The 15610-nt window shown below is 45.5% G+C and overlaps 1 protein-coding gene across 1 annotated transcript; it reads left to right on the top strand.

Annotated features, from left to right (window-relative positions):
* The first annotated feature begins 10154 nt into the window (after positions 1-10154).
* Positions 10155-14819, top strand: dact2 (dishevelled-binding antagonist of beta-catenin 2). The gene is made up of 4 exons (XM_047604105.1): positions 10155-10561; positions 11782-11914; positions 12041-12331; positions 12506-14819. Exons 1-4 carry the CDS (start codon positions 10289-10291, stop codon positions 14386-14388), a joined length of 2580 nt encoding a protein of 859 aa, XP_047460061.1. The 5' UTR covers positions 10155-10288; the 3' UTR covers positions 14389-14819.
* Positions 14820-15610: the final 791 nt, after the last annotated feature.

Below are 15610 nucleotides of genomic sequence, written 5' to 3'. Positions count from 1 at the left end.
TTCAACACAAATACAAGCGCAACAAACACGGCTCATTTTTTTTTCTCCTTAAATATGATAAACAGGCCGTGTTTTGCTGGATCAGGGCCTAACATAAACGTGATAAATCACTAGAGATGCTCAAATTCCACTCGAAGATATGTGTCAGTTTTAATTGGTGTTATTAGTTGAGGAAATTGGTAAATAAAAATAATTCAATGCAGAACGTGCGCTGCTATGGCAGCTGCTTACCAGACCTTTGTACAATGTTTAAACTTTATGACACAGATGGAAATAATGACGGCTTTCTATAACATTTCACTCAGAAACACACATTTGGCAACTCACGTTTTCAGCTGATTGTATGATTGGTAGCTGTGTTGTTCAGCCTGGAACGTCATTAAAAGAATAGTTTTTAAAAGACATGTTTCGGGGGGAAAAATGCTTATTAACTTTCTTGCCAGGAGTTAGACCAGGGGAAGATTGATAGCACTCTCACGTACCTCTGAACCCAGCGGTCTGTATAGGAATACAATACAACCACATGTAGATTTACACTGAATTTTGCACAAATTTTTACAAATACACTTACGCTGCCTTGGATTTTGTCACTTTGTCTGCGCATCAAGCCAGCTGTTGCTCTTTTTTCAACCTCTAAGTGGAAAGAGATAAATTAGGGACACACACTGAACTGAAGAACTGATGACAACGAAGGCCGAATGTCAGATCACCTCATAGCATCTGGACCAAAAGACACAACCTACAGCCAACCAGCATGCACGAGCCTCCTGAATCATGAAGAATTTCTTCATCCAAGATGTTGGTACGTAAATGTCTGCATTTTGCAATTTTCAGATGAGAAACAATTAGAACATTCTGTGTTCGCTTTCAACTTTGTCGTTTGCTTACTTCTCGTAGCTCCCATTTCTCTTGCGCTGCGCTGTGCTTTCTGAGCTGAATTGGCCCAATCAGATGATCGCTGATTGAGCCAACATGGCCGACGGCTGACTGTCAGCTTGGTCATTGACTTGATGTGTCACAGCTCTTGAATAATAATCATTCTTCCTACACTGTTACTTTTAGGAAGAATGATTACTTTTCCATTAATGATGTTTATCGTGATTTGATTTATAGGCTCGTGCTGAGCTGTTCGTTTGCAGAAAAGAATATGAAAACACGTTATAGTGATTTGTTAATGAAAACATAAATCAGTTATTTCTAGCAAACACTTTCTTAAATCACGGAGAGTTATAGTCTGAAAACATCTTTATGTGCAAAGCAAAATGTGCATGATGCTTCACAAATTAACAGAGTCAACATGCGGCTGTCGTGGGACGCTGTCAGTGACAGCACACACGGGTTTCCATGCGGTGCCGAGAGGTGACAGAGTTTCTGTGGTTGGCTCGCCACACAGACCTGCTCTGTCCCGACCTGCACAGAGCCGGGCTCCCTGCGTCAGACCTGGCCTTGGAGAGAAGGGCTATATTATGGGGCCTTGGCCCCTGCCTCTCCCCTGTAGTTCACAACTTTTTCAGCACAAGAAAATGTCAGGGATGGAGTTTTTTATTTCACCCGAAAAATTTCCCCCTTCTGGTCACGTGTTTTCGGCTCTTGGCTCGAGCGACTGGGAAACTCAGCGCCCGGCCGTGTCCAGAAACACGTCCGTGCTATCAGCCACTCCGTCAAATCTGTTTGCCATCCAAACACACGGCCATAAATTAATTCAGAACTGGGGCACCGATTTAAATAGTTGTTTGGCTGTAGCTTACTCGGCCCGATATGTGATATGAGTGGGATTTACATAAATGCTTTGTAGGCTTTGTCAGGAGAACTACATGACCAATAAAGGCAGCGCAGACACCCCTGCACATGACATCTCCAGCATCTCTCATGTCTTCCCGTCACACTGGAATGGTCTCGAGTCTTTCCCCGACTTCCATAAACATATTGCGAGCTGAACCTTGAGAGCAGAAAGGACAAGCAGGGATAGAAGATTTAAGCCATCCGACAGATAAAAGTTTCCCACAGGCTCCACCGACCACTCTTTGGCTTCTTATAAATGCCTCCATGTGCTCCACAGCTTGACCTTTGTCTTCCCCTATATAAGGTGTCAAGTCCTGGTCAAAGGAGGATATCATTCAGTAAAAAAGCACTTTCAACCGTCTGCTAGCACAGTTTAAAGCGCTCATTCTTTAGATACGTGACGAGTAATGCAGAGGAATTTGCAAACATTTGTTGCACATTATCTTGTTACAGACACTCCTAATCCTCGCTCTTTGCCCGATAGGCAGGAAAGATAATTGCTCCTCCTCAGGGAGAGATTCATAGCAATTGTTTCTCTTATTGTGCCGCGCTCCGTTTGCCAGATTCGTTGTACCTCATATAACAGACGAGCTTGTTGATATAATGTTTGTGAGTTGGCTTCTGAAATGAAAATACAGTAAAATTACAGTCTTGGGAAGCAAAATTCTCCAGAGTGATCTTTCTCTCCCCCCCCACCTCCCCTCCCCACCCCCCCCCGTATGGGCCCCCGTAGATGTCTGCTCATAATTTTAAAGACACGCTAAGCTGCAAAGGTTGCGGGGAAACACCTCAGAAACAAAAGGTAGATTTCTCAGTGGCCCCTCGCTCTATGATGGCTCTGGGAAAGCAGCCCCGAGGATTTGTTTGTGCAAAATCAAACTTTAATCTGGTGCTTTTGATAGATGTTGCCTTTTATTTCAAATGTTTATGGAAATACCCAACAACAGTCTTGTGTGGTCCTGCGTCTAATGAAACACACTCACGTAGCCATCAGATCACTGGCCAGCACACAATGTTCATACTAAAGAGTGTGGTTTCGGAAGGGGCGAGCACATGGCGGGAATGGGGCAGCGGGTTTTTTTTGTTTCTTTTGTTTTTTTTTTACCCTGTTTCGGGGATCATCACATGTGTGAAAGAGTGTGCGAGGCGAGTCCCAATCCTGGCTCTCAACGGGCCAGCTGTGTTGGTGCTGTCAGCCTCATTGGCCTCTGGTCCATCTCCTCTGAGCTCCCATGGAGGGCTTCAGGAGGATTAGCACACCAGACGAGGGAGTGAAGGGTTCGGGAGCAAGTGTTCAGGGGTCACGCCGGGGTTTTTTCATTTGATCTCCTCAATTAATGTGCTCTGGTGTATTATTTTTGATTGAACCTGCTTGCGCTGATACGAGCATCAGCCCATTAACCTATCAAGTGTAATTCGCTCACATCCAGGCTCTCACTGGGGCCTCTGCATGTCCGAGGGGCACAAGATCACATGAGTCTGGTGCGTTTTTTTTTTTTTTCCTGCAGGTTGCTTTGGTCCGAGTTGAAGCATCTGGGGTGGTTGACGGGGTTGGGGTGGTGGTGGTCATAAACCTCACAGCACCTTGAGGTGTCATCATGTTCAGCAGCAGTAACTCGGAAACAGGACCTCCCTATTTTCTGCGTCTGCACAGGAGAAAGGGAACGAGGGCGGCTGGGTGCACATTTGATGAATGTGACGATTCTGTTTGGACAGATGTATTGTGAAGTCGCCCCGGGGGCGCGAGCAATTCTCTCACACTCCCCACAGGTGGAAAAACTTCAGGTGATTGTGCAAATAAAGAGGCCTCTTAAAAGTGCACACCTGCACGGAGTCCGAGGCCGCAGCAGCATTTCAGAACTGCATAGCCCGTGGTTATATTCGCAAGAAGCCAACAGCAGGTCTCCACGCAAACTGATCACACAAAGATTTGATGCCAGAATCAGATGCTGATCCGGCATGAGGGAGGTTTAGACAAGGCAGGTTTGGTTCCCCCGGAGTTTGTGTTGCAACTTCATTGTGATGGCTAAGCGGATGTCTAAAGCCACGTCTGCTGGTGTTCCTGTGTGCAAGAAGAAACTTGCTCTGTCAAAATAGCTGCCCCTCTAAAGGAGGAGAGGAGATTTAGCTGTTGCAGCCAGACCGAGCTCTTTTTTTTTTCTTTTTTTTCTCCTCCCCTCTGTCACCATCTTGATAAACGCGCATAAACAGCGCACGCAGGACAAAGGACACAACAACGGACATTGTGTCGCAGTTTTCTGTATCTACAGAGCTTCCCTTCACTGGATGATGATCACAGAGGCTGGCTTGGATAACACACATCCTCCCCACACGAGCTTCTGTTTGTACGTAAGAGAGAGACGGGGGATAAGGGACTGTTTATTTTAAATTCCTTCCTCCACACAAAGGTTAAGTTGAGTTCCTGAAATTCTGTCGAGGCAGAGTGAAAGCGCCCGATTTTAGTTTTCGTTTGGAATTTATTCTGTCATAACTGATATATTTGACGTCTTAACTTTGCACATTGTTGAGACATTTCAGTGTAAATCACAAATATGAACATTAAGGCAGCGCAAGAGGGAAAAAATAAATAAATGAATCACGTGCTCATACCATGAATATCTGCACCCCATTAAATGGCAATCCATCCCATTCCTGAGACATTTGAGTCTGAACAAGAGCAGCGGACGGACCAACAGACCAAAGTCACTGCCGGAGTCATGCCACTGGCACCGCTAATAACAGAAGCAATCCTGTCTTTAATACTGTGGCCCTTTATGTGCAGTTTCACAACACATCTCTTTGAGTAGCTCCACTGAGCCGCAGGAAAATTTGCTGATTCAACCGCCATTGTCCAAGGAACGACCAGCGGAGGAAACGTCGGCGTGTCCCTCTTCATTACATGTGCTTGAGGCCGTTGCTCAAATCCATGCAAAAGTTAAAGAGCCGCAATAATAATAAAAGCAATAATAAACCCTGACTGGTCTGCTCTGTTATTTGAGCAAACATGACAGTTTGGAAACCATAAGGGACCAGAGCAGTGTGTGGTCAGTCTAAAACTATTTCATCATTTAAATCTAATCAGCGCTGGGGTAAGAGTCCTGCTTTTATTAACCAATATGGAATTCGGTTTATCCCCTACTCTGTAGAAACTGGAACGTAGCGTGGGCCTCCAGGGCCCTGCAGACAGGGTCAGTTAAGTACGATGTGTAAGTCTTACTCTGCTGGTGTCCCCCGCCTATGAAAAGATACAGGTCATTTGAGACTCACCATGATAAGTCTCCCTTGTATGGACTTTGACACTTTTACATTCATGCATGAAATGCAGCCGTCCCCAGGTAAATAGTGTCCTTCAGCGTCTGGTTAAATCTGTTTTTCTCCTTCTGAACCCCCAAACAGACATGTATACTGTACACATATAAGTTATCTCATAAAATACTTGTGGGTCAAGCAGGTGTAAACATATAAATATGATAAAAAAAATAAAAAAAAAACTTCACATCACATTCACATACTGTGCCCCTTGACAAATCCTGTGGAGGTTACACAGAGAAAAAGACATTTTCCAAACTGCTCTCCCAGCACACAAGAGGTATAAACCATCTAGTGGGACTTGGCTGAGAGCGGCACGCTACATTCATAGGTAAGGCAATACTAAATCAGTTAATTTAGACTGAAGGCTTTATGATTTGCAGGAGTACCGCATGGGAGCCAGTCTCCCCTACTTGCTGCACAAACAAAAATTTGTTCAGCTCAAATAAAATTTGATGAGGAGATAATTTTGCGAGCGCGCAGCATAAAGGTCTCTCTCATGTGCGGGGGGTGCTGTGCCCTGAGGGTAAATCAAATGAAAGTCCGAAGAAGCAGTTCGTTCGACGCACAGTGGACAAGATGATGGAGAGAGATACGGCTGGTCGGGGTGCACCACAGGGGACCGGTTCACAAAAACTGGTCCGCTGTCAAAGAGGCTTTTTGTACCTTTGAAAGTGATCCAGTTCTTCTTTTTAATCCATAAGAATTGAACTAAACCTGAAGGAATCTGTTTTATTTTTAATGCACATATCCCTTGTAATTATTTAATCAAATATCCTTGTTGCATTTGATAAACCAGCTCTAAGGGTAATTTAACATTTAAAAAGGTCATGATCATGAACAGCTCTCAGCTAAAACGCACAGAAGCGAGCTTCTAATCTTGGATTTCATCAGGAGATAAATCCTGGAGCTGCTCCACTGACAATGAATCGGAGACTGACATGGTGGGTTGTGCTGCAACCGTCTGAGCTCTTGCTCTCTAGTAGGTTTGACAGCAACTATATGCGCTACCAGTTATGAAGCAGAACATATCTCAAATACCTTGTAAAAAAAACCCTGGGAACTGTTATATGTGAGGTCGACATCAGTCACTGTCAAAGGAGCAGTGACCGCTTGTGTTTCTTGGATCCACAGCCTTTGCTGTGGTTTTTGTTGTAAGCATACAAAAAAAAAAAATTGGAATAACAAATGTCAATTTGTTTTCTGTTTGAGGAATTTAAGGCTCAGAAATTCCCAAGCCACCAACTGGAATTCCTGACACGTCTCGCGGGTGAGATCGGGTTGAATTTTTTTTTTTAGATTGAAAATCACTCGGGGTATTAAAAATAACTCTCAAAACATGCGAGACCGCAGAAGATTTCCTGCGAGCCTTTTCTCTAAAGATGTTTCTTTGTAGGAAGCTGCAGATAAAGAAGAGATGCATTTCACTGCTCGCATAAAACGTAATTCTGTAATCTCCCTCGGTAACTCACGGGACAGGAGGTGAGCGGTTGCATGTTGACATCAAAAAGCTGGTTTCTGTGTGTGAGGTTCTTCACGATTCACTCCTCCAGTGAAATGACTAATGCTTGTGTTACAGTGGTCAGACGTGGCTGAGCAGGGGAGTCACTTTGATCTCTGAAATTCCTTGTCTTTGTTACCTGGAAAAAGAGATTTTCAATTAGTGAACCTGCATGGGAATCCCCTGACAAGATCAGCACACACACACACGCAGAGTATAAATATGTGAAAACTACACAGCCTCCTGCACATAGCCTAAAATCAGCAACACCCTTCATGAAAATGCTCAGCGAGCATCCGAGTGTCTTGTGTGATATCAGATTTTTTCCTCCTTTGAAGTCAAAAGCTCAAAAAGCCTTACAAAACGCTTGCCTCTTTTTTTTTTTTTTTCTCCGCGCGCACGAACACAGTCACTCCTTTTCTCCCACTCACCCAGTCCCACATATGACAACACCTCATGTTTACCCCCTCCGACTTCCATCCCACGCATCCTGTTTGCGGCTGCATCCTCCATTGTTCTCGTACCTGAGCAGGTACAAACATTGTGTTCCCACTGTGTGTGTTTGTGAGAAGTGTCATGGATACAGCAAGAGGAATCCCTGCCCATCGGCCTTTGTTTAGTTATCAACGTTCGTCCGCTTAAGTGGATGGAAAAAAAAAAAAAAAAAGAAGATGGAAAAATTTTTCATCTGCTGATAAATCCAGAACACAAAGAAGAAGCCTCACAAAGAGAAATCTAAAGTGAGACAAGGCAAAGGAGAAGTGGTTGGTTAAAAAAAAGGTGGAGAAGGTCAAGACACTAAGAGAGGACATCTTTTTTTTTTTTTTTTTTTTTTGCAAGCTGATGTCACACTGAAGGAAGCGCTTTGAAAGGTGTATGGGGGCAGAGGGACCATCCAGGCATCACAATGCAGCGTTGTGCGTGACGCTATCCCCCGTGAGGAGTGGGCTTCACAATGCACTGAATATTTACTATGATCTTGATGAGGGGCCTAACGAAATGCACCATCAAAGTGTTTGAGCAATCAGGGATGGGTAAACAAATGATTTCATTTTGCTATTTTGGAGCAATCTTCATGATCAGCTGAATAATGAAAGACGGAAATGGCTTCTTGTTTTTCTTTTTTTCTTTTTTTGCATTTCCAGATGAGGAAGATACACAGCAGCATCCATTAAACGCACCAACATATAAAAGTATAAAACAAAGCTTAAAAAGAGGTGTGACACTGCCCTCTAGTGTCGGATCTGTCGTCTTAAATTCACTGTTTTACATTTTTTCCTTCGTGAACAAATGCAGTTCAGCTTAAAGTGAACTGAAAGATCATTAAAAAATACGTTAATCATCTTATATTCTCTACTCTGCATGTGTGTGTGAGAGAGCGATAGAAATATCCTCACGCAGGTGTACGTCTCCTCTGGTATTTCGGTATTTCCTTTGAACTCCGGCTTCAAGATAGCAGCAGATACCAGGTCCTCCCCACCTGTGATGACAGCAGCGTGAATGGCAGCGCTGTAGGTGAGCGGCCTCGTGTTGCTTTCGTCCGCGATGAGGGCTCGCTCGCTCCCTCATTTGTGTGTTATCAGATTATTGACAATGAGAACAAGTGCTCCATTCGTCTCAGTTAGATGAACACATCTCAGGCGGAAAGGACACAAAATAGTTGTCCCATGAGTCATTTCGCTGTGAGGCTGCAGACATGTGTTGCATCTAGATTTAAATCTACTAGAAGATCAAGGCCCGTGAAAAGAGTTAATGGCTAAATGACAAATCCGGTTATGGTATTTAGGCTTATTTTAAAAAATGAACTGGTAGCATAAGTGGCTTGGATGGGGAAGCTTTAATTTCAGGTAAAACTAACTTTTTCTGCATTGAGGCTTATTGTTGTTGTTAAGCCACAACAGGGGGACTTTAACTGTCCCCAACTTAACCCCTCATGCCGGAGGCTAGTTTTTGACTAGAATAGTTGATGAAATGAACATCACTGGGCTCAGGCACGGATTTCTGTCTCCACTGTCAGGCCAGTAACACTTGAAAAGAATTGACTTCCTCATTTGTTCTTCCTCAGTTAATCAGGCATAACATTATGACCACCTTGTTGATATTGTGTAGGTCTCCCTTGAGCCTCCAAAACAGTTGTGACTCATCAGAGAATAGACGTGGGGTTTCTGAGGGTGTCCTGTGGTGTCTGGCAACACAGTGTTGTTAGTGGGGGACCTTTGGGTCCCATGGGTTGAGGGGAGGGGCCTCTCCAAATCATCCTACATATACTTGATCAGTTTGGGATCTAGAAAATTTGGAGGCCAGGTCAACACCGTGTGCTGTATTTCATGTTTTCTTTTTCCTTTTCTTTTTTTTTTAGTTGTTCCTAAACAGTTTTTCTCTGTGTGTCTGTGTCGGACTGCATCCTGCATCCCGGATGGTCTATCCGGGTAGCACATGTATAAGTAACATACCCACAAATGAATGCCAGGTCCAAATGTTTCGCAACAGAACACTGTTGGTCTGTCACTGTCACAAGATGGTCAATGTCATTTACTTCTCCTGTTTTAATGGTTTTAATGTTGTGGCCGATCGGTGCATGTTTCATTGTGAAGCCTACAGTTCAATCATTCACGGCCACTTGCTTTTTGGCAGCTCTCTATTTCCCACTCTTCTTTCACTTGACATAAATTCTAGCAAGTCCGTTATTAAGCTTTTGTGAGTATGGGGGGAAAATAACTTCTTAATTTGTGTTACTCTGTTTGTTTTATGTGTGTGTTCTGACACGACATGGATTTCAAGTTATTGAGTGGATTTCAAGGTTAGGGTTGCTATTTATTCCCACTCATCTTTTTTTAAGTAGTTGACTTGAGAACGTGCCTGTGGTTCAAAATAAGGTCAAGGGAGCTCCATCCCATCCCATGTTTAGCAGAGTGTGCTACTCTTCGTCGCCACAAGGGGGAGGTATTTACCCATCGTTTTTGCCAGGAGGGTTCTCATTTGTGTGTTGCCTCTGTTCAGAAAACAGAATAAAAAACTTTACTGTATGAGCATGTTTAATAGCCGTTTAATATAATGTTTAAATGTTTAATGTAAAATGTAAGTAGATAAAAATCCAATCAATCTTAGGGAGATTTGAATAGTCACACACAGAACTATAGCAATCAAATTCAGTCCTTGTACTAAATGTGTTCATCACCTGTTAATATGTTCTTTTGCCCCCTTTTTTTATTTTCGTGAGCTGGGGGGAACAGTTGGGAAAACATGCTCTTGAGAAAACATTCCCACATTCCTTGAAATCGCTTTCAGACGCTCACGGTGACTCACACGGTGAGTAGGCTCTTACCGAGGAGAATAATAACAAAAGAATGAAGAAAATAGCATAATAATATGCTGCTCATCATGCCATGTGGTATTATGCAGATGAATTTAGCGCATGCCTGGGCAGCTTCAGTCGGCGAGGACTTGAATGGGAAGGATTAATACCAGATGTTCGTTGGGTCTCAGTTTTCAGCCAATGGGGAGGAGGGCCGTTTGGTCCGTGGGAGGAGCTTAGTCTCTACTCTGCTCCCAAAATTTATTCTAACAGGTAGTTTAAAAAGCAAACAGGACAACAACAGACGAAGCAAGGCGAGCGAAGCGGTTACCCTGTGAGGAGGACGTTTTCCTTTTCTTTTTTTTTTTACACGTCGTTTTGTTTCTGGATATGCCTTCAGCATGCTGAACAGGAAGGGCTCTTGCGCGGGGACGATGAGCGCTGCGGCCGCGGTGGACCGCAACAGGGTCGGGGAGAGGCTGCAGGCTGCTCTGGCCGGGCTGCAGGAGCTGCATCTGCTCAAGGACAGACAGAGCGAGATGGTGAGCTGGGCGCTGAGGGTCGACCGAGAGGAACCGGTCACCTCCGTCCACGCAGACCCGGAGGCTGCAAAGGGGATCGGGGCTGAGGAACAGCGGCTGGAGGCGACCCTGACCGCCCTGAAGCAACAGCTGGTATGAAGTTATTTCAATCCAAAGCCATAAAGCATATTTCAAATATATGTCTTAATGACACCATGTCTATGCAACTGTTTCCCCTCGCCAGGATATTTGTTATTTAAATGCAGATTTTATTTATTATGATCAGACTCAATGAGGAGATGAAGGCACAAGGACAAATGAGAACATTTGTTCTTGGAATAAACCGTTTGAATCTTCCAGTCAGCTGATGCTCATGTGCATTCCGCCTTCAATTATTACCAGACACACTTTTATGCTCTCAGCTGGGGGTAGGAAGTGGGATAGGTGTCATAAATCAAGGTTCGCTGCAGGACCCGGAGGACTCCTGGTTGTTTGTGCGTGCGCGTACTCCGTGCATGTGGACTGCAGGGGGGCTAACCACAATCATTAACCACTAATGCCAGGAAATTACGAAAAAAAATGTGGATCTGCTGTTGATGAGAATCAGTGAGAGTCTCGTTGCCGAGAGCTGGCTGAGTGTTGGAGACAGCTGGCTCTGTTTTCCATGACAAGCTTTTTCCATGCATGCTGCTGTTATAATCATTTAGTAGAAGTGCAGTAGATTAAGGCACTGTGCTTGATTTACAGTGGAACTGGGTTTAATGCATTGAGGGATACATCATAGCATATGTGTAAAACTAGAATATACGTTTAATTTTAGGTCAGTACAAAATAAATAAATAAACAAAAAACAGCTGTACATCATTTATTTTTATCATAAACAGAAAGCAGTCGATCTCACATGATCTCATGAGAGAATTTGACTTTAATGAAATGGCGCATTCAAGCAATGACCCTCTGATTTCATTTTAAGGACCACTGTAACAGTACTCCCCTGTTCTAGCTGCAAAGCATGCAGTCCTTCATCCCAACCCCCCAAGCTTTCCTCCTGTAGTAGTTTACACAATGGCCAGACCCTCCCTGTGGGGGAGAAATGAGTTACCCACCACTGCTTCTTCCATGCTCCCCCATGTCCTGCTGGGGTTAATCATCAGCCACAGCTGAGTCGCTTTTGTTTTTCTGATGGCTGTACATTAGGGCTTCTTTTATCTCAATAATAGGTATCATCTGGTTGAAATTAGAGCATTGCTAGCATGTAGTTTGACTTTCTGATGAAATTTAGTAAGACTTGGGCGTCCTCCTTTGGTGGACGTTACGCCACTCATATTTTGGGGGGGACTCAACTAAGATTGCATGTGTTTCCTGTTTTACAGTCTCGTCTTCGGAAACAGGATGTAGGCCTCAAGACTCATTTGCAGCAGCTGGACCAACAAATCAGCGAGCTGAAGCTGGATGTGAGCAAGGCCTCCACAGAGCAGCTGGAGAGTGACAGCCGACCGAGCTCAGGTGTGTATGCACACACTGGTTGTTTGCTTTGTGGCAAGTATTCCAGCATACACCCAAAGTACCGCACATGATGTTTATACACTGAGAAAAACACCACTGATGTGCAATTGTTCCCGCTTTCCACAGGTTTCTATGAGCTCAGCGATGGCGGCTCTTGCTCCCTGTCCAACTCCTGCACCTCCGTGTACAGTGAGTGTCTGTCTTCTTCCCAGACAAGCCTCCTCCTCAGTCCCATGAGCTCTGCTAATTGCCACATTAGCCCTCCACCACAAGTTGAAGTATGCCGCCGGCGTTCTGCTGATGAGAGCACCACCCAGCCTAACCCTGCTCGTGCCACAGGCCTCCATCTGGGCAGTAGCCGGATTCGCGCAAGCACTACATGTAGTGAACAGGCACGACCTAGACCTGTATCAACAGGTAATCACAACTCTCAATCTCTCCTTTAAAACCGCCTCTCCTCCATTAATGGGAGCTTTGCACGAAAAACTGTTGTTACTGAGCAGCTCAACGTGTATTCTGTTGTTTAATGACATGTAATTTTTCAGTTGGTGAGTGTTTTGAAAAGTGGATGACTGTTTTTATGTTCATCAGGTGATCTTGACAGAATGATGGCTCAAGGACTGAACTACTACAAATCTGTGGATGCGAAGAAACCTCTAATGTGCCCCAACCTGAAGACCTCCGCAGTGGATCCCAAGTTCCAGCGCAATTTGGAGTCTCGCAGCGGGATTGAAGTGTACCACTACCCCAGCCCCCTCCATGCCGTGGCTCTCCAGAGCCCGATCTTTTACCAAGGGGGCGAAGCTGACTCATCTGGACTACTGGAGGGCCAAGGAGCCCCAGTAAACAGTTATGACACCCTCCAGAGGACTCAAATGGGTTATGAGACAAAGACCTATGGTTACATCGGCAAGGTCCTCGAGCGCAGCTTCAGCAAAATCCAGACTGAGACAGGCACGGAGACTCTGGAGGCACGCGGTGGCTATCACAGGAAGCCCAGTGAGGCTGTAACTGTGTTTCCTGGAGTGTCTCAGAGGGAGATATCTGTGCTGCAGCCTCCTCCACCCAAGACCACCAACATCATCCCAACAGATAGTGGACACCGCTTGACATACTCCAGCCAAGAAACAGCTGATAACCCAAACCACAAACAGTCTGTGAGAGCACCAGAGGGTTCATATAGATACTCCTATCCTACTGCCACTAAGGAGTACAGCTCTGATGAGGTCACCTATTCATCCCTGAAGAAGGCCGATAAAACCCAAGGAGAATATTCTAGTTTGGCACGGAGCCACATTGAGAAGAGAGGCGTAGATTATCAAGAGTCAAGGCCACAAGAGAGGAAGGGTCACAGGCAAAGACCAGTGACGGCCCACAGCTCCAGCACAGATGAAAGTCGAGGCTTTGAGGTCCAGAGCGGTCACTCGGCTTCGCCTGAGTTCGTCCATGCCAAATTTGTCCCTGCCGGATCTCAGAGGGTGAAGGTTAGACAGGCAGACCGTAAAACCAAAGCTGTGAAACTGAAAAGAAAAAGCAGCGAGAAGCCACGAGCAAGACAACAACATGGCTACTCCTCTGGCGAAAAGACCCGAGAGACCGGTGGTGGAACAAAGGTGGAGCAGAGAAGATCAGGGAAAGGAAAAATGACCCAGAAGGCCACCACCTGCCACACAGAGGAGCACAGACAGCGTTCGGGCTCAGACTCCAGTCTCTGTGGTCCAGGAGCCATGCGCACCCAAAAGCTCCACCCTAAGCCACATCTCATCCCTGCTGTGGGTAAGTCCAGCAAAAGCCACCGACTGCAGTGCTTGGAGTACGAGCAGCCTGTAGAGCAGAGGAAGAGGAAGCAGATTACTGCCAAATGGACATCCGATGTGGACATGTTCCAGGCCTCGTGTGCTCAGCGTCAGAGGTCAAAAGAGCTCCACGCTCAAGCACCAGGGAGCATGCAGATGGTGCGCAGCATGAGTGCCAGGGCAGGCCAGTGGATGGGACCTGCACGACCCTTCCAGTCCTCAATGTCCACGAATTCTTTCCTCCACAATCTGAACGCCAGATACCCCGCAGCACCCTTCCACGCATCCAGCCACTACCCACCCAGATGTGAGTCTGAGTATTCAGCCGAATGCGCCTCACTGTTTCACTCCACCATTGCTGAAAGCAGCGAGGGGGAGATGAGCGACAACACCACCAACCGCTTTGGAGATAGCGAGTCGAGCCAGAGCTCCCAGTCCCACTCTGACTCTGACAGCAGCCTGTCCATGGACGAGGGGGACCAGGTGGACATCTATGAGGAGGAGGGAGGTCTGGTGTGGGCCGATGCAGCACTGGGGCCCACCGCCGCTGGACAGCCCCTGAAACCGCTCCCACCCCGCCCCGAGCCTCCAGCCTGCCGCATCAAAGCTTCCCGAGCCCTGAAGAAGAAAATCCGTCGGTTCCAGCCTGCCTCCCTGAAGGTCATGACCCTGGTGTAGAAACGTTCCCCCAGGCACAGTGAGAATTCTTCACAAAAAAAAATAAATAAAACAAGAAAAACACAGAGAGCTGTGGGAAATTCTTTTCAGACTCATAGCCCAGGACGGCCTGAATTCAATCTGTCCTGCTTTAGGGAGTTTTGTTGAAACCAAAATAAATGTTAAGACCTGAAACTGTACAAAATGTTGCACTGTATAAAAGCATGTATAACACGATTATCACACTTAATTTTTTTTTTTTAAATACTTATATTGTTGTAATTAACGTCTCTCATAGTAAGATGCTGCATCTGTACCTGACAAATGAAACCAATACTTCTTTTCTGATTTCTGAAAATTATTGTTTATAATTGTTCCTTATTTTGCCCAACAATTCCAGCTATCCATGTTTATCTTATTAGAATAAACTGATATTTAATGTAAACTGGAAACGTTTGCGTGGCTTCTTTTTTTTTTATGCATCCTACATTACCATTGCTATTAAAAGCAACCAAGTTTTCCTCATGTCTCTCTTCTTCTGGCGCCTATTTATCTGTCAGGCTTAATCCTCACGAAACGTCCCACCGAGGCCGACCACTTTAGCATAGATACCGCTCACGGCTCCTTATCTGGTTTCCTGATTCTGCCCAGCTGTTGGCTTAATAAGTTGCAGCTCCAACAATCAGACCAGACTGTCATGTTTAATTAGAGGGTGACACTTATCAGTCGCATTCACGCTAATGAAAGCAAACAACTCGAAGCATGCAGTCGCACTCCTACAGCAAACAGACATTAAGATGATGGCGGTGGAAGTTCAGGTTTCTGTAAGGAGACGTGTGGTTTTAAAACAGTTGGCGCACATGGCTGGGGTGTGGGGGGGGGGGGGGGGGGGGGGCACACTGGATTTAGAAGGAATGACAGATGATAAGAGGCTCCTCATTTCTGAGCTGTCATGAGAAGCTTAGACAGTGGGCAGCTGCACGGAGTTGCCAAATAATCTCATTTCTAAAATCTGCCTTGGTATCTTTCCATTAAAATTCTTTCAGAGACGGGGTGAGGAAAAGGGCGCTCGTGAAGGTAAGCGGTCGAGTGGCCCGCCTTCCAAACACCACTCGCCTGCACCGTGGTCAGCCGCAATAATGTGTTCTCCCATCAGGCAGCCGCGGTGACCTTAAAGTTCCTACGTAAGAAGCTTATAGGGACGACAAACATTCGCAGCATTTCATCAAGTTTCCCTTTGAAG

Source organism: Mugil cephalus, chromosome 13, assembly GCF_022458985.1.
Source record: "Mugil cephalus isolate CIBA_MC_2020 chromosome 13, CIBA_Mcephalus_1.1, whole genome shotgun sequence".
Taxonomy (NCBI): Eukaryota; Metazoa; Chordata; class Actinopteri; order Mugiliformes; family Mugilidae; genus Mugil; species Mugil cephalus.
Note: the sequence above shows the minus strand (reverse complement) of the source record. Positions and strands in the feature narration are given on the sequence as shown.

Bases quoted from the DNA above. Each gene is read 5' to 3' on its own strand.
- dact2 (XM_047604105.1), top strand. From the start codon at position 10,289: ATGCTGAACAGGAAGGGCTCTTGCGCGGGGACGATGAGCGCTGCGGCC. The intron at 11,915-12,040 runs GTGTGTATGCAC...CGCTTTCCACAG, and splicing joins TGACAGCCGACCGAGCTCAG to GTTTCTATGAGCTCAGCGAT. The intron at 12,332-12,505 runs GTAATCACAACT...TATGTTCATCAG, and splicing joins ACCTAGACCTGTATCAACAG to GTGATCTTGACAGAATGATG.